The sequence below is a fragment of the Pleurodeles waltl genome, chromosome 10 (assembly GCF_031143425.1).
Source record: "Pleurodeles waltl isolate 20211129_DDA chromosome 10, aPleWal1.hap1.20221129, whole genome shotgun sequence".
NCBI classification, from domain to species: domain Eukaryota; kingdom Metazoa; phylum Chordata; class Amphibia; order Caudata; family Salamandridae; genus Pleurodeles; species Pleurodeles waltl.
In genome coordinates, this window is record NC_090449.1 from 150,018,927 (window position 1) to 150,039,166 (window position 20,240).

Consider the following 20,240-nt stretch of genomic DNA (forward strand, 5'->3'; position numbering starts at 1 on the left):
GAGGACAGGAGTAAGATATAAGTGTTGCAGATGAGTTGACACAGAGTGGTCAAACTATGGGTTCTTGCTCATCGGTGGAAGGTCACAAACTATAAATGGGTTGCAAGAACGTCATGGTAATGTGGGAGTGTCAGGTGATGAATGTGTGCGAGTATGAAAAATGTATGTGTGTTACTGTTTTGAGGGACTACACGTCTCTTGGATTTATTGTGTTAAACTGAATCTTTATTTCTTTTGTTAAGGGAGGAGTGATGTTCTACTGAGTAAATTCACAACCTTGTTCACTGCGTATTATTTATAATTATATGCATGCTGTTCTCCTTGAACTTGAGTGCTAGATGGCTCTAGCGCACCATGTTCCATTATGTATAAACTGGGTTCTGACGAGTGAAGCCAGGCAGTTGCAGGAAGGTCTCGGTTGGGAAAACACATCCAGGTTTTTATGCTTGATACTTTTCCAATAAACCCAAAACTATTCAAGCAGTTTGTGTTCAGAGAACTTCTTCATAAAACATGCATCTGCGTTGAAGCTGTAATGACAGATCAATCTTCAGCAGACCCTACATGTTAAATGAGCCATTTCCTATTGGCCTTGAATCACCTTGCAGTTGATGGTTGCCCACATCGTCTTCATGGTGCAATAAGGTACATAATATGAAACCAATCAAACTTTACGAGAAAACCTAATGGAGTCCGAAACCTGTAATATATAACCTCAGAACAGTCCTCAAACGTCTGTGTGTGTAGCTGTTATTGCTCGAAGAGATGTATAAATCATAGTTCTCATTACAGAATATAACATCCTTGAGTCAGTCACAAATTCTAGGAACGGGGCCCTTCAATGACGCTCTTTCCACTAGACATCTAGCCAGTATGAGCAACAATGCCACCAGTTTCCTAGTATGACGGGGAATATTAGCAACATAGCTTAGCATCAATTGCAGCGTGTACAAAGTAACTGGGTAGCAGCAATCTCATTCACTACTTGTGTGATCTCAGACCAGAATTCATGTATCTTGGGGCAATGGTAAGGCAGGTGCATAACATCCGCTGTATCTACATAGCATCCAGCACATTTAGAGGCCCTCACCAAGCCTATTTGATGCAGTATCTTGGAACATGCTGACCTGCATTGGTGACTCATTCAAGCAAAACTATTCCTGCAGTGTCCTGAATTTTAATCCTGACCCAGTAGGACATGAATAAAGGTACACGAGTAACCATATCACATGTTGCATGCTCTGCTTACCTCACCACCTACTGCTCACCCTAGGGCATCTACTAGAGATCTAAAAATAAAATCTATAGAGCTCCTCCCTCATAGTGAGGGACTTGTAGCTCACACTGAACAGCTGTCATGGTGCAAGGAGATTCCAGATGATGAAGCACGCCACCTTTGGTGGGTGAGGGAAGAGTCCTCAAGAAGAAATATCCCATTACAGTTAGCTTACTTTTGTTTCTTATCTCTTTCTAAAGTCCCAGGTGTTCTTTTGTGTCTTATAGTGTTCTAGTTTGGGAGCGAACGCCTGCTGGACTATAAATTTCCTATGGCCCTCTTTTGTTGTGTTTGGAGCAGGTAGAAAACCAGCCATGTGCAACCCTAGGTAGGAGAGGCAGAGAACACATTTTACATAATAAAGGGTGTTTTTGGTTTGGTGCAACACTTGCAGACTTGCTACTCACTTGGTGAATACAATATGAGCAGGAAACTCCTACATAGAAGAGGTCTATTTCCAGCTCTACATGCTGCATGGGGAAATAGTTTCCCTAATTGCCATGTACATCAGATGGCAGGGCTGGGGGCCATTTTGTCAGGGGCACTGGAATTATTCATCAAGGGAATGTGGCAGGGTTGAATAAATAGTACAAGCCAAGAAAAGACAAAATATGTGGCATAATGCAACACATTTGAAAGTATTACTCATTATTTTGTAGGTTTTACAGATAGTAATACTGACTGAGCAAAGAGTTTTACTCATTAGTACCAGTTTAACAACCAAATACAGAGATGAGCAACTGAAAAGAGGACCAGCTAACCATTGCTGAGGGCCTTCCTCTGTGCATAAACACGTTTTAGTAACTTCTGATCCGTTTAAGCTAGAAACAATTTTTCTGAGGACTATGCAGCTGATTGTGTGGCAAATCTATAAATTTGCAGAAATAAAGTTACAGCATTTCAGTATTCTAGTGGTTCCGCTTTTACCTGCTCTAAGGCTTTGCTTTCTAGCTGAAGGAATGGGAGGAGATCGAGAGCACTGATAAGGTTGTGCAGTGGCTCACAAGTATGTTTCCTAGCTTTCACATTCTAAATGGTTTCTGAACTGACTGATAATGCTGTGAGACGAAGTCAGTAAAATACAACTTGCCATTAAATAAAACTAAAGAGGGTGGAACTGTTACTGCATGTAATGATTTCTTCAGTTTAAACAATTGAGTGTGTAAAATGCTTTATGAGTAACCAAGTATGTGATGCAAGAATGTTTCACTGAAGTAATATTGGGGTTTTTAAAGGCTATTCAGAACATGGGTACTGCATGGAACAGTCTCTTAAACAATGAATCGTGCAGGGTGCAGCTGAAAACGCACCCCTGGAACATCTACTATCCAACATGACTGTGTACTGCATGTCTGCATGTGCACAAATTGAGAGGAGAGAGGTCTAGGCTGGAGGGACTTCACGTTTCTGTTTTTCTGCTACATGTCACTGTGCATCCTGGCCTATCTGTTGTGTGCCTATAATCTGTAACTATTAGGGTACTTGCAAGTTTGGAGTCAAGAAAAGTGGTGAGGATGGGCCTGTCGGATGGCATTCACCGATAAGTTAACAGTATTGGTTTTACGTGCTAATATTTGGGAAAAGGTTAACGATTTAGAATAAAATGGGATAACGTAATTTACCCATTGACTTACAATGAATTTTAAGCAGCTTTAAGCAGGGGGAGATGTGGCCTTGCAGGTATTGCTGATGACTTTGCAAATGGAGAACTAGGTTCAAATCCTGACCTTGGGTCAACCTCATGTAACTCTGGGAAAATCACTTTTAATCCAACTGTAAAAGCAGATTTCGTTAATTCTGATGCACAGATGCGGATGAGACACTCAACAACCGTTATTCACTCTTGAAAGAATTCTATAGTTGCTCGACGGTAAATATTTTTTTTTAAATAAAAACTTAGAATGCATAGATGCAATATTCCAAATGAGAGCTCAGATCAGTGTTTTTGGGCCAACAGGCTACCTTCTTCCTCAAACCTCTGCATTTCAGGTAAAGTGATCACCCTTTCATACCCTAAACTCCTCTTCTCTGAACTCTTAGAGGTGTATATTTGTGAAGCAACCTCACCTGCAAGACAGGAACTTAGTTTTACAAAAAAATCTTTTCAACATTATTGGTCGACTTTAGTGTTTACTGTCTTCTGAGATGCCTCTTAGCAAAAGAATATTCAGGCAGCTGCACAATTGCTGTTTTGTTTGTCTTCCTCTAACGTAGTAAGACTAGGGTAACCAGTGGACGTCTGTGGTCTCTTGTGGTTACAGTTCTACCACAGAAGGGTGATACTTTATTCACCTTTTGATTTTCTTGGGGCTTGATCAGAGCTGGTGACCCAATTTTTGGGTCCTTGCGGATATGGCTTAGTGAGGTGTCTGAGACCCTTGAACAGTTTATCCGGTGCTACCTAACACAATAAACCAGGGTGACAGAAGAACACCAAACATGGGAAGCATGAAGCAGCGGGCAGGGACCAGGGATCTTTTATTTGGCGATTGATTTTTCTGGAATGCAAAACATGTGCTGCTATAAAACTAATCCGCCAATTTGCACTTAGCATATGAATGTAAATCATACATATAAATAATTCAAGTCATCATGTGCCTGCTAGTATGAGCATTTTAGTTTGTGACAATTATATGAGAACAACTGCTCAAACGTGGAACCAAATGCACTGTTTAGCACTGAATTTCAACACGATCTTTAGCGTGTCAAAAGCACCCTTTAGAAGCACATCTTTAGAGTGCCCCCATGCAGGAAAGCATTGCACTACAATTAACTAATTGTAGCCTTCAATGCTATGCTTGCTTGCATAGGGAATCATTGGATGTCTTTGGTCCACATAACCTTGCCTGCAGTAAATTAGAGGGAACATCAATTGTGTCCATCTTTCCCAATTTACTCATGGAGATTTACCACCATAAAGGACTCTAGTGAGCAGGTCTCGCAGCCTGGTGAATACACAGTTTACGGAGTGCTAGCATCTTTGTCTGGGCTATTCTACCCACCATGGAGAGAGGAAATTAAATCCATTGCTCGACTTGTGCAGCCAGCTTGTCCAACACTGGAACATAATTATCATTAAGTATTGATTCACAGTCTCCGTTTACAAGGATAGTAAGAAAACAGATTGGACCCTCTCTCCATACAGGGAGTGCAGAATTATAAGGCAAGTTGTATTTTTGAGGATTAATTTTATTATTGAACAACAACCATGTTCTCAATGAACCCAAAAAACTCATTAATATCAAAGCTGAATATTTTTGGAAGTAGTTTTTAGTTTGTTTTTAGTTTTAGCTATGTTAGGGGGATATCTGTGTGTGCAGGTGACTATTACTGTGCATAATTATTAGGCAACTTAACAAAAAAATATATATACCCATTTCAATTATTTATTATTACCAGTGAAACCAATATAACATCTCAACATTCACAAATATACATTTCTGACATTCAAAAACAAAACAAAAACAAATCAGTGACCAATATAGCCACCTTTCTTTGCAAGGACACTCAAAAGCCTGCCATCCATGGATTCTGTCAGTGTTTTGATCTGTTCACCATCAACATTGCGTGCAGCAGCAACCACAGCCTCCCAGACACTGTTCAGAGAGGTGTACTGTTTTCCCTCCTTGTAAATCTCACATTTGATGATGGACCACAGGTTCTCAATGGGGTTCAGATCAGGTGAACAAGGAGGCCATGTCATAAGATTTCCTTCTTTTATACCCTTTCTTGCCAGCCACGCTGTGGAGTACTTGGACACGTGTGATGGAGCATTGTCCTGCATGAAAATCATGTTTTTCTTGAAGGATGCAGACTTCTTCCTGTACCACTGCTTGAAGAAGGTGTCTTCCAGGAACTGGCAGTAGGACTGGGAGTTGAGCTTGACACCATCCTCAACCCGAAAAGGCCCCACAAGCTCATCTTTGATGATACCAGCCCAAACCAGTACTCCACCTCCACCTTGCTGGCGTCTGAGTCGGACTGGAGCTCTCTGCCCTTTACCAATCCAGCCACGGGCCCATCCATCTGGCCCATCAAGACTCACTCTCATTTCATCAGTCCATAAAACCTTAGAAAAATCAGTCTTGAGATATTTCTTGCCCAGTCTTGACGTTTCAGCTTGTGTGTCTTGTTCAGTGGTGGTCGTCTTTCAGCCTTTCTTACCTTGGCCATGTCTCTGAGTATTGCACACCTTGTGCTTTTGGGCACTCCAGTGATGTTGCAGCTCTGAAATATGGCCAAACTGGTGGCAAGTGGCATCGTGGCAGCTGCACGCTTGACTTTTCTCAGTTCATGGGCAGTTATTTTGCGCCTTGGTTTTTCCACACGCTTCTTGCGACCCTGTTGACTATTTTGAATGAAACGCTTGATTGTTCGATGATCACGCTTCAGAAGCTTTGCAATTTTAAGAGTGCTGCATCCCTCTGCAAGATATCTCACTATTTTTGACTTTTCTGAGCCTGTCAAGTCCTTCTTTTGACCCATTTTGCCAAAGGAAAGGAAGTTGCCTAATAATTATGCACACCTGATATAGGGTGTTGATGTCATTAGACCACACCCCTTCTCATTACAGAGATGCACATCACCTAATATGCTTAATTGGTAGTAGGCTTTCGAGCCTATACAGCTTGGAGTCAGACAACATGCATAAAGAGGATGATGTGGTCAAAATACTAATTTGCCTAATAATTCTGCACTCCCTGTATGAGCGGGAATTCAAAGGTAGCACTCAGAGTACTCTCCATGGGGTAGAACACCATAGACCTCCCCCAGTTAATTCGCAGGCCAGCGTAATCTCATTGAAGGCATCTAAATATGTTCCTTAAGACAGTATGGAAAAACGTCAGCACTCCAAAACGGAAAACATAGGCGAGCACAGATTATGTAAGAGGGAAACAGAGACAAGCACTGGCAAAGCAGACAGGTCTCATCATTGCAAGCTACTGGCGTTGCCAATAGTGTTAGCAATATGGTATTCTATTTGTTGACATTTAACATTTGTAAACTCTTTGCTTTAGTGCAATTTTGAATTGTAATTTAAATCTACTTTACAAAATATTGGCAACGCCAAGAGGTCTCTGGTCTGAAAGGCTGAGCTACTTGGTTTTCCAATGCTTGAATGGTACATGAGAGAGAAGTCGCTTTTAGGTTTCCAGGTGAGTTTTGGTTATGCTATGGTGTTCATAATGGGGCAAAACTGACAGCTCTGACCTAGAAGCTAGAGGTAGTGGGAGTGAGTGGGCACTAACAGACTTCTGGTTGTGCGATATGTCTAGATGAAAAGAGGCACTTAAATGCTGATCGGGCAGCATGCTGTGTAAAGCACAGGACTGTAGTTTACACTTTAAATCACAACTGTAAGAAATTGGGTTATTACTTGGAAGTAGATGACTAACCACCTCAAGTAAAATAAAAAATAAAAAAAAATAAAAAAAATAAAAACCCTCGTCAGGGTGAACATCCAAGGGCTCAACCAACTGGTAGCTACGGCACAGAGCACACAGGGTTAACTTATGGCAATGTGTAAAGTATTTATGCAGTACCAAAACATTAATAAAGTTAAAATGCAAAACAATATAAATCTCAACCCGAATTAGAAAGGTAGCCCCGCCATGCAAAGGCTGGCAGAAAGGGAGTGCCCAGGGACCCATGGGGGCCCTTGCACTGCCATTGCACTTGGCATTGGCAGTGCAAGGGCCCCCATGGACAGCCCCGTCGCACATTCCACTGCCCGAATTATGGGCAGTGGAAAGCGCAACGGGTGCTGGTGCACCCGCCGCACTGCCACATTGACGCTGGCTCGATTACGAGCCGGCGTCTATGTTAAGGCCCTGTTCACCGCAGGGCCGGCGGGCGGAAATGCTGAGGTGGTATGAGTTTGGCAGGCGGCCACTGGCGCCCACCAAACTCAAAGAGGGCATTGGTCTTAAGTCTCAATCCACCACGGGAGTACACTTCTAGAACCCACAGGACCTCAACTGAGACAATTAGAGACTCACAGGGTATCAAGCAAATGTCTACAGCAGGGTCCAGTTGTTAATGGCCTGCTGGGTACTTACAGGAAAAGGCTTCCTGTAGCATCCCTGTAGCTTGAACAGGTCAGGCTTTTGCCCCTTCTTTCTAGGTACAAGAGGGGGGTGTTGCGTTGGCTCGCATTATCCTAATGAGACTACTGGATTTGGGCAGCAGAATCACTCGTACTGCGGGGGACTGAGTCTGATCCCGGACTATGTGACACCTGTCGGCCTAATACCGGTTTGTTCCGGCTAACTAGCAGTGCCTCATCTCCACCCAAGGGCAGGGATGATTGGGCAACCAGGCGCATTACATAAATGACTCCTCAGGGGAATCGTGGTCACTCAGATCTCATCCGTTTCTCTCAGTTACATTAGTCTCACATATGCAAGGACAATCAGAGGCAGAGTATAATTCAATAAGGTTTTATTGAAGTAACTGCATCTTAGATAATAAGGCATGTATTGCAATAACTAGGACGATGAAGCACAACATGATTAAAATTGTGACAAGGAGAGTAAAACAAAAAATAACGCTACCATGTTGGACCTAAAATTTGTAGAGATAGTTCCTACCTACGATATGTTAGAGCACAGCATGTTAAGCTCTAATTCTGCCCTTTAGGTTTCCCCTGGGAAGATATCATCCCTTATACCTGAGCAAGAGGCCTGTAGTCTATATAAGAAGCTGTAGCGAAGCAACCAGCAATCAGCATACATTCGTGGTCATCTGGTTGGAATCTCCCTCTAACGTACATTGGTTAAAATAGTGTTTTTATAATCAAACAGCTGATGTTCCATAAAGGATCCCCACGTAAGAGTGTGTAGGTTTCTGTGAACATTAAAGATAAAGCGTACCACTTTTGCCGGCAACCTATCTTACTGCAGCCTTGAGGAAAGCAGAGTGAAAGAAATGTCTTGTTTAAGAACGTGGTGCTGACCTAGGCGAAGAACAGCTAGATAGAGAAAATAAAACAAGACCGCAAATGTGACTCTTGTTAAAATAATATAACGAAACTGAATAAAATATATCTAGGTTAAAGTGAACAGCGGCAAGCTTAGTTTGCTAAAATAATATGCATAAAACTATAGCTAAAATGGCTACACAACAGGAGCAGGTGCAGTCCTTCAGGGCTCCTCTCAGCTCACAGACAGCAGGTCCAGATCTCTTCTGATATTCTGTAGATCCAGGAAGTGTTCTGAAGTGTGTGCCTGGAAGTGCCACATTCACGCCTGGCACTAGCTAGTGGGTGGATATGACTCTAGTGCACGTCCTAATAAAATGGGGAAAACTTAAGTGGGGCCAACTCAGCTTATTTTGGGTATTTTCTAGTTTGTGAAAGTCTTCGGCCACACTTAACTGAGAGTTGGGAGTGTGAGGGGTGGAGTTTAAGGTGGTAGTATTCTCCCAAATCGAACACTAAAATCCAGTTTGAGGCAGCCATGGTATCCATAATAAACCCAGAGACCGGTGTCTGGTAGGACAAAAGCAGAGTCCTTCAACGACCTGAGAGTGGACACACAACAACAGTCTTGGCAACCTGTTTTCTACCCTTTAAATGCCTTGCACCCTGCCTTCTGGGCCTCAAGGATGACAGAATGGCAAATTAATATTTAAAAGGGTGTTTTTTACTTGTCAAAATGGTTTAGTTTGACAGGTCATAGCTGAAGTTTTGCACCGTTACTGTCAAACTACAGTGATAAGCCATCACTAGTTTCACTTAACGTGTAGGCCTTGTGTACAATTGGTACCACATACTAAAGAATTGTGGGCAAGGTAAATATGACAACTAGGAGTATGCCAAGTCAACCGTGTTTAAAGGCAGAGCACAAGCACTTTATTCCTTGTTAGCAGGGGTAAAGTGCACAAAGCTCTAAAGCCAGAAGAACATAGGGTCCGGCAAAAGGCGAAAACTCATGGGTGATCATGCATAAAGGCACATTTCCTACAATGCCCTTCGTTATTTTGGCTATGCCCATTTTTAAAAACCCACTTTGAGCACTGTGTTCCACAATAGGCTTTTCCCTACAGACAACTAGATGCTGTCTGTAGGGTAAATTGGGGTGATGTAAAAGTGAAGTTTTTGACGTTAAATGTAAAAGCTGTGAAGCAGAAAGGAGGGACCACTTTGCTCCTCTGGAGCACACACTGCAGAGCATCTCTGAGAGGCCAGGAACATACTAGGTGTTACAGGTCAGAGGAGTTGTGCACTTTAGCAAAAGAAAGTTGAGGATCTGACCACCTCCACTGTGACATCCCAGGCTGCAATTCTGTGTCCAAGAGATCTTGGTGCCACTGTGCTCCTTTAGAAGAGTCGCTGTATCTGGCCTACAGTCAAGCTGCCAAAAAGCTGTGCAGGTCATTCGCTTTGTGGCAAATCGGTTCCAAACACCTTCAGTTTCACTGAGAGTCAAGCACAAAGAGAGAAACACTGGTGAGAGACAGCAACACTTGGGCGTCAGGGCCAGTGGAAGAAATGTAGATGTTGGGACAGAATAACAGAAGAGGAGGGTGGAGGCAAGCACCACAGAGGATGTGGGAAGGCAAGCAAACTAACATGGACAGGGAAAAGTAGAGCAGGTTGAAAAGTAAATGGTGAGAGCAACAGGAGTGTGAAGAGAAGAAGCACAGACAAGAGAGAGCAACACGAAGGGAAAGGGAAGCACACCAAGGAGACAGCTGAAATACATGCACTTGTGGACTAGTTATGTGGAGAAAAAAAAATAGTCTAACTTGAAAAAGCAAGCAGTGGACGGACACAGAAATGCATCCAGGTTCCACAAGGGGGGACAAAAAAAAAAAAAAAAAAAGATGAGGAAGAAAAGCACAAACAAGCTAACGAATAAGAAGCAGGTAAATGTGAGTGACAATTAAGTCAACCAAGGGTAAGTAATGTAAGGACTCTAACACTGTAAGCTAACAAGAAGTCTCACAACAAATATACACGCTGTCCGGGAGGTGAGACAAAAAAAAAAAAGGAAGATATTGAGTGGGGGAATAAAGGAGAAAAAAAGACGCTATTAAAATAAGCAATCAGTGGATGAGGACAACCGAGAAATAAATTATTTAAAAATGCACTAGAATTGTGTATTGGGCATGCACGTACACAAATTACATATTTTCACTTGCAAGAGTTGCTCTTTCAGGTCTGCTCAAAATATACTGTATTCAAACGTATTTACAAACGTTTCTTGCCGCTATACTATAGTTGCACACAATATCCCACAAATTACCACAATTAAAACAGGGCCAGCATTATGCTAGTGTGGGTATGAACATGCCATGTATGCCTAAATATTTAATGTTATAAATGACCACCAAAATGCAGTGGTCAGCCTTCCAGGAGGTATGGGTGCCATGTGTGCTCACAATATGTTGAGAGCTACACCATTGTCTGCTCACAATAAGATAGTAATTACCATTGTACTTATCAGGCTGAACGTTATGTCGAACTTGGGCACCACTGTGCAATGGAGGCACTCAATATGCCAATAATCACCATACTGCCAGGAACGCTATTATGGCACAAGTGGGCACTACAATCCCATGGATGTACCAAATATGTCAAGAATGAACACTATTCTGTCAGTACGTCCACTGACAGCATGGGTGGGCAATGGGCATAATCCCACTGATGACAACAACAATAATTGCCACTATTGCGTTAGGGCTTGCATTTTATCGGAGGGATGCAGTAGGCACCACTCATACTACTCACACATACCTACATCTGCACTCACAGAAACGTAAACATAACCCCAGTAAGAGACATAAGTGTGAGCACACAGCAACAGAATCAACACTTTATTTGCATACTTATCTTACTCCGGTGCTGGCGGCTACCAGCCCCTTTCCCAGACAGTTACCTGTGAGCTGGTGTTCCCCAATCAGGGATGCCCACAAAGATTGCTCCCAATGTTGACAATCTTAATGATTCAGAATGAGGATGGACACTTTAGTAGCCGAGACCAAAGTAGCCTCAATCACTGACCACTCTGTATCTTAATGTTTTACTTCTATAACTGTCTTAAGTGTACTCTACCTTACGCTGTGTAAAGATATCTATTTGTTGATCATTTCAAATGCAAATGCTGCCCCAATGTTGCCCGGGATCCTGTGCACAGGGCTTCTCAAATTTGTAAGATGGAGATTATTGCAGGGATCTAAAGACCTGGACGGTGCACTGGACACAGAGCAGCCCAGTTCATTCCTTAGTCCGACGCTGTGGTCTACATGCCTGTGTAAGATCACTGTGTTCATTACCACCCGGCGAGAGACCCTTTTCAACAGAAATAAAGTAAAGGTTGTGACTGCTTCAGTCTAGTGTGAAGCCTCTTTGAGAAATTGTAACGTGATGAGACATTCTGATGACTAATCTCCCTCGCACATGCAGAGCAACTAATAGATAGATTTATTAGTTAGCCCACACCTTGCACTGCACACCATACCCACAACATACACTGGATCGGGTGCACACAATCTTTATTAATTGATAGTTTTTGTTGAATGTGGTCCAATTAGCAGAATCAGATACCAGCAGCAGGCTGCCTAATGAGCTTGTAGTGGGGATGTCACAAAGAAAAGGAAATGATCCTATGGATAGTTAAACATCAAAGGTTTAGAGCTGCTAGTGGGCAAAGGCACGCCAAAGGACTTTACCCAACTCTGTATCCTCCTACTAGACAGGGACAAATGCTAAAGAACCTAGCACAAGAGTTTAGTACCTTTGACCACGGACTTACAGTGCTTGTTAAGAGCAGCAAACATGGTAACTGGCTTAACTACTGCTATCCAAGGGACTCAGATCACTGTAAGCCAAACCTGGTGGTGTTCCAATTACTTTGCGCAAAATGGTGCCTCCATATCCATGGCTTGTTTTCATCATCAATGGTGCACGGTCTCTACAAGTTGGTTGCCTGGAGGACTTCTGAAGACGACAGCAGGTCCCTGAACTTTCAGAACTGGTTGGGATGTGCAGACAGGCATGTTTAATAAATTCAAGCAATACTATTTGACAAAGAAGGAAATATGTGGTTGGTGTGCAGAACGTTTTATCTTGCTGATGCAGACCTGGTGACCATTTCAATTAATTACAGTTGATAAGGGAGGAAAAATACACCAAACTTGTTCATTGTAGCTATTTGAGAGGATCACTTTCCTGTAGCAAGTGAACGGCTAGGGAAATATCTGCCAGTGTGTCAGTGTCTTCAGGGTATTACGTTGGGCTCTTTGTAGGTATGTAGAGCTCTGTGATTTTAAAGTAGTGTGTGTAGATGGGCAAACCAATGAAGGCTTACGCAAGATGTATGGCTCTGACGCAGCCTAAAGTTTCTTAGAACTCCTGGACTAAAATGAGCTGCGTTTTTGTTTTCCCTTTACAGCTACTGCTTCCCTCTTCCTCCCTGTTGCACTCATCTCAGATACCCTCGGTGCAGCAGAAAGCTGGGCTAACACCACAGGAGTTTTTTTTGTTTGTTTTTTTTATTGCGGGAGTTTAGAGTGCAGGTAAAGATGTGGGCAGAGTTAGTTAAAGGCACCAGGATTTGCCCCTTCTTCCTACTTTAGATGGAGCAGCATAGTCATATTTGCAGAGATAAACAACCAACGTAACTTGTTTGTGCACAAAAACAATAATAAATATGACAATACATAAATTTCAGGGTGTCTCTTGAGTTAGCTACTTGACTGATTTACACAGATTAATGACAGGAAGAAACGATCCGGAGTGTGGGCTGCAGTGTGTAAATTTTGCACCAATAGTGGGCATTGCAAATAATGTATTTCACATTACGTCACTGAAAGCTTTAGACAAAGGTGGAGACATGTTCTAATGGATACATCCCTAGCTGTGCCACCTGGAAACCAATCTCACGTATTTCCCTCAACTGAATTGAGTCATCCTTGGTCAATCACTATTTACACCTTAGTCTGCAATCTAGTCTCTACACAAAACTGAGGTACCTTAGAAACAAAAGATAAGCCAAATTGTACGCACTCTGTACAAACATGTACAATACCGTTAGTATTTACTCAAAAGGGGGGAAAAAAAAAGTACATGAAATTGGTACAGTTAGGAGACATAAATATGTATAAAATGTGCCACTTAACAGCTATATTATTTGTTGAGCTATAAGCAATAAAATGTTTAGTTGGGTAAGAGGTTACCATGTTTTTAAACAAGGGCTCTGCAATTTTACAAAATATTTACTTGACTATGGGGCGAAATGCTTTATAAACCTACATGTCATGTAAAAAAAAATCCACCTGTTCCTTTAGTGCCATGCAGTGTGATAAAAAATTGTGTCAGAATTTTCATATCATAAGAGCTCTGGTAACAGTCTCTCCCAGTATGCCAGTGATAACATCATATCAGGGTTTCGATTAGAACAAAACTGCGACTCTGCCATCTTTCAGGGGCTAGAGGGTGATGGGAAGTAGTAGTTCCAGGTTTTAAATGCCCCATGAATCAGTAAACCCCAAAAAATACATGTCGGATACTCACCAACTGCTCTCTAATCTATTCCCATGTTGGAAAAGGTTGGAAATGTACTCCTGGCTAGGATAGGACTAAAACATTTTCGAGGGAAAAGTGAATTCTTGGCAGTTGTAAATTTAGAGCAAAACAATATATACATCTATGGGGCACGTTTGTTGTGAATTGAGCCCTTAATTCATTTTTCCCCATAATGGTTTTACACTGATTCTCCATTATTAATCTTTAAAAAAAAAAAAAAAAAAAAAAAATGGTTTGCAAACATGTTTTGCTAATGATACGATTTTTAAGAGCATTTAAAGGTGCATAATAGATTAGAAAATATTTATTTTCAAGTTGCATTATGTGTGTAACATTTTATTTTGGAAAGGAGACAATCACCAATCTTGCCTTCCAATCAGGTAGCTTTACAAGTAGCCTAAAACTGTTACATTATAAAAGCCTGTACACGTTTTTATACCGTCAGTAATGCAAGGGGAGCTAGACCAATTTATACATATGTTTAGGAATCTTGCCTTGCTGGCAGACAATCTGCTTTCACTGATTGTAACTGTGGGACTACTAACTTGCAACGAAGGTTTTGTGTTGCACTATGTTAGGCATATTTGTCCAGTGGACACAACGACCATAAAACGTTGTTGTCCTTAATCCCAAACAATGGATCCTTGGCACCAGGGATTAGGTATTCCACACTCCTGACAAACGTAATAAAAAATACATTATGCTCATCAGCCATCTCACATTTTACCATTTTATCAATTAAAGAAGGCTTTTTTGCATTACAAATATTCACTTTGTTGGCTAACGGTTAGGTATTTTTCAGTCCTGCAATACTATATGCATGAATTGTGAAACAATAATACTACAGATACAAATAACTTATTGAAAATCGGTCAGTACAAATACTGGTACACTAGTAAATCCTGCATTTATCTATGCTACTTTTCTGCTAAGATTTACTTAAGTGTGCCATCTGTAAACACTGAGATCGACACCAATGGTGGATTGTACAATCTGCATTTAATATGTGCTGCATACATTGATCAGGTTCACATAACAGGACAATAATATGCATGGAAAGTGTATTAAATACAAATCAAAAGAAACATTAATAGCAGATTGTATAACATAGCACACGAGAAGTTAATCTTCTGCTAATATCGAGATGTTAGGCAACATAGGCTTAAAGCATACAACACCTATAGGATTACTTCCTGTTTGGCCCTACAGGGAACTTCCGAACCTTCTGAAAACAGTCAGTGCTATGCCTAGGAGGGACTGGGACTGGGACTCCCTCTTTCTGGAAGAAATGATTTTTTTTAAGGGTTGTTTAACATTATTTGTCAGCTCAACTTGTGATTTGTTTTTTAGAACTAAGCCAAACCTCTGGTTTGCTCTTCACATGAGTTCTCTGTTTTACCTATCGCTAACAGAATTTAAGCACATGTTGAGAACGCAACAGAGGAACTCTAATATCGGATGTTCAAACTATGGACATTGGTTAGAAAGTATTTACACTAGCAGGGCTAATATTCAAAATCTCCATGAGCTCCAAGTCCAATACTTTCTTAATGTTGTCCACCCCATCCAAACCTTTGTGTAGTTCAGTGGTTGAAAGCACATGAAGGGTAGTTAGACCTCAGTCAGTACAGCAGTTATTGATCTTGATTAGAAAAACCTTTTTCCCCCACCAAGACACAAAAGTACTTCCTGAGTGCAGGCCAGATGTGTTGAATCAGGCCTAGACAAATCATAAAAAGTTTACCAGACCTGCAGGTCGGGTAGCCTGAATAATCTATTCGACCTAACTATAATGTACTTGACCCGGAAACTGTTCTCAAATTGTGTGATCCTAGACAAATATATTTTACAGTCGCCTTTTTCTTCATGCTCACATATTAGTGCACCTTCAAATATGAGAGTTCAGCATTCCAGCAGTAAAAAAATTGTCTTGGTTGATTAAACACACTAAAATGTTTGCTCCATGTATAATAAATCAAGCCCACATATAGGGTACACATGATCCATGCGTGACTTGCCTTAGTTTACTAATAGCTTTGCTATCAGGGCAGGAGTGTTTCTCAGTTTATGTTAAACACTCACTTTTAATAAGTATATTACTAAAGCGTGTTGTGGTAGCACACTGCCATTTACAGACAGTAATTTTCCGAGAAATGTCCAAGCACCTTCCCACTAACTTGCAGCTTTTCTGCTATAAATATACAGTGTATTAACAATAATCTGTCAAAATTGGGTTTCAGAAACATATTTTATCATTTGCACATCATCAAGTAAAGTTTTCTGGCTTTTTTTTCAACCTATCAAAATATTTTTTTCAACACACAGAAGTACAAACAAACGGTCTTTCACAGCTACTGAAATATATTTTGAAATCTTTGCAAAGTTGACTTATTTATATAAATGTTGTGTGTTAGGAAAAGCCTGATACAAACAACCTTTCATTTCACAAAGGTCAGACAGTTCACCTTTCAAAATCCTGGAACTCTGCAGTCACACATAAAAGTATTTGCATTGCAAGAAGACAAACTGACGCACAAGAATAATATTTAAAGGCAAATTAATTGCTAATTCAGTATCTGATGGAACAGAATACTTGTTTTTTGTCCACTCGCCAGAAGGGGCAAGTAGATTCTAAAAATAGCTCAACCTGATAAAATATGACTTGCCGTAGTGAGTGGTCGAGTAGCTTTTTCGAGCCCTGTCAGTGGATTATACATCTCATTAGGTTAGGTTGGATACCTTTTAACACAGATTCCTGTTTACACAAGCATAGCATGCATTTCCTATCCAGACAGGGGTTGTGAACTTTCTTAGCTTAAGGAAAGTTCGAATTCCAATAATGACAAAGAAGCAAGGGTTACATTCCATCTCCGATGAAAACTGATTTGCTTCTCTGTAAAAACTCTGCAGTAACTATACAAAAATGGTACAGTAATTTGAGTTTTTTTTATTTATTTATTTTTTATTTGCCCACTGGATATTTTATTTTTAATGATATAATACAGTTAGTAGATTTAGCTTTTGAGACCCTCAATTCATTATTACAATATTTGATTTCGAAGGTTCTGAATGCAAGTATAAACTACAAACCTGTCTGCTGCAAAATAAAGCAGACAATTTAGAGCTGTTCTGGTACTGGTGGAGCAAAAATAAAAAAAATAAAAAAGAAAAAGAATCAGACGGAAAAAAAGATGGATGGATCTATACAGAAAACATGGAAGTCAACTGAAAGAAATTAGCAATTTAGTATTAATTATGACAAACTGGAAAATGTATTTTTTTTTTATAAAATGTGTAATGATGCCTACTGTCATCAGTAGAAGAGATAATTGAAAACCAAAACATAATCCTCACTTCTTGTACATGAAATAATTAAACGTTCCTTCACTCTAGCCAGAGAAAATTCACATTTTGCTGATATACAATATATTTTTTTTTAAGTGCCCTTCTACAAAAAACTAGCAGGGTGAATAGATCCCACTCGTTAAGTTACCTTTGTGTGACTCCCAACAAAAACAATGACTTGGTCTACCAAAAGGTAATTTTTGTTTACTTTAATTCGATCCTTTCACTTTCCCTTGAGTATCAAGGTTAGAGATATTATACTCTTAGAATTTATGTCACCTTTACAGAGGACCTCATTCAGCACTTAACTGGTAATCACATCACTTCATTTCATTTCCCCACAAAAATTACTCGCAGATAAGCCTGGATACGTTATGTGAAACTGTATGCAGGTGAGGAACGAACCCAGTGATGAAGCATGCCACCCTATGGTAGCTGAAGCCCAGTATCCTTTAAGTAATACTTCCTTTACCACACACACTTTTGGAGTAAATGTCAATCAACAGGAAGACACGCTCAGGAGACCATATTCTGTCTTGAGCTGTGCCTTCTCCCTCCTATTCCGCACCACACCTGACTCATAAGAGCATCAATCAATCCATGGGGAGTGAGAAAATAGGCAGATCTCAGTTGACTAAGTAATGAATTATCATGTAGGCTTATGATCTGATACTACTGGAGAACCCAACAGACTGTAATGTCTATCAATAACTTACGTTGCGCCTTAATGCTCACATGTGGACTCTAAACCAAAGTTGAGCAACCACTTCACCTACACATCCTCCCGATGTAATCATTTGTGGCCCCTACACAGGCTCCATATGGTAGTTCCTGTGTGCCTAATAGTCAATATAGTGGCTTTGGCTCACTGTTGCAGCTAGGAAGATCCAATGGAGTTATCCCTGGTTACTTTATACTGCCTCACATGTGGTTGCTCCTCTAACACTCCCCGGTGGACTACATGCTTTGCTACCTGCTGCTTGACACTGACCAAATGGAGTTGGTCCTTGGTTTTTCCTGGGTGGACTCCCTATAGCACTGCCTCACTACTTAACAGCGCCTCTCATATTTTTATTGTGTGGACTCCAGTAGTCCGCCCCAGTAGCTGAACAGTGTGCTGGTAAGGTCGGTCCACTGTCACCCCTCGGGTGGATTCCATGAACTGCCTACTCTGGTGAACCCCACAGATGAACTATGGCGGTCTCCTCCGATTATACAATCCGTTAAAATTAAGGTAGTAACTATAGCACACGTGTAGCTGCGTAAATGTTCACACTTTATGTAACGAGCCATGCATTAGGTGCAGCAGACATACTTTACGCCTTCAAAGCTCACCCAGCATGCCCCTAATAGGTCAAAGTACCATCAACACCCTTACATTGAAAAAGAGCATACCATAATGTAACACAGCATCGAACAATTAACGGCCTCATAAGAAGTAGCAAGCAGTATATAAATGATACAGCGATGTTTTCACCTTAAAGAGTACAATGTTGATCTCGTAAGATGTAGATAGTAAAGCGTTATATAAATACCAATATAATACATTGTATGTGGTAAGTTGCATAGCCTAAAGGACCACACACCACAACATTGTAAACGGCGGGGAGGGGGGATATTCCTGACTATTTAAGATCAAAAGACGTTTTGCGACGTGCACATGACGCCCAGGGTTCTCCACCTGTCCAACGACCAATACCGTCTATTGCCAGTCAAAAAACTATAGCAATCTATCACTAGAGCGATCAGTCCGTAAATAACAGAAAAGTAGGGGGCCCGGCAAAAGCATACGGTCAAAAGCCCAATCATAGAAACCTCATTAAAAGCATGAATGGACGGGGCCTTGTCCGCTGGAGTAACCATGTTGGGGTAGGCGGAATGTCAATAGCGCATCAACATATAACAAGGAGTTGGAATAATCTGCAAAACATTTATAAAACAATGACATATCGCCTGACTGTGGAATGGCCGCGAAACAGGACAACAGGTCCCAGGGCATGCGCACTATATGTTCTAGCTGTCATGGGTCTCTCGACCAGACTCGGTTCTCTCACTCCTTCAGGCGCACACAGGGAAAGGGATGCAGGAAAGGGTAGCGCACAAGGATAGAAAAAGGGGGGGTCTTCTTTTACCTTGAGAAGATAACTGTCGGACACTATTCACGAACTGCTCCAAGGCGGACGCCATCTTCTCCGCCACCACCTGCACCTCGCTCTCTCCTGCAGAGGGGTTGGGGGTTCCACTGGCTGCCGGAGCCAGTGGGGAGAGTGAGGTGGGCAACAGCAGTTGCGCGAAGGAGAGCTCAGCTCTCGGCGGCAGCACTCAGGAAGCTTCAGCCGTTGGGTCAGCGTGAAAATCGTCTCCACTGCGCATGCGCTTTGTTTGTGTCAAGGGAGTTGACTGGCTGTCCCACGGAAGCCGACGAGGACCTATTGGCAGATTTTTTTTTTTTTTGCAGTATTAGCTAGCACGAAGTCGACAAGAAGGTATTGGGGCGCTTCACAGAAGACCAAGTTATAACACTCAATGTCACATTAACTTTTTTTACGCACGGTGAGATTAAGTGATTTTGCGAGAATCATAGGATGTTGAGCCGACACCGCGATTCGAACCAAGTTTCAAAGTCAGCAGCGTGGCCATAACGTCTCCTGCTTTCCCATTGATTGAAGTTAGCACACAAAAGGGAAGATAGACTACACGTGCTTTGCTTATACAAGGTTTTTAGAGAAAAACACATTTTAGCAGTACTTCCAGCATTCGATGGTCCTCTAGGATTGCAGCCTGACCAATATTAAACCGACAGTGTTGTTATTTCGTTGTCAATCCCAATACACTGTCTTCAAAACCAGTTTAAACTGGTGTTTGCCCCGTCGAAATATAAACTTATAGCAACGGATACAAGATAAAATCACTTTGTAAATAATTTTCAGCAGACTCATAGCTGCCAAGTTTTCGGCCTGCACATGTGTGTCATATACATATATTTCGTGTTCTTATACTTGACATTTCAATGGCTCTGCCTCGGGCAAACAAGGCAGCCAAAGTAGGTAGGAGAGTAGTGACCACTGCAGAGCCTGGAACTCTCGGGAT

General features: G+C 41.5%; 1 protein-coding gene across 1 annotated transcript in view; it reads right to left on the minus strand.

Moving 5' to 3' along the window:
* COPS3 (COP9 signalosome subunit 3) overlaps positions 1 to 19,518 on the minus strand; it is a 146,011-nt gene extending 126,493 nt beyond the window's left edge. Inside the window, exon 1 of the mRNA XM_069210061.1 lies at positions 19,283 to 19,518. Coding sequence (XP_069066162.1) covers positions 19,283 to 19,337 — 55 coding nt within the window. The 5' untranslated portion in view covers positions 19,338 to 19,518. The remainder of the gene's footprint in view (positions 1 to 19,282) is intronic.
* Between the last annotated feature and the right edge of the window lie 722 nt (positions 19,519 to 20,240).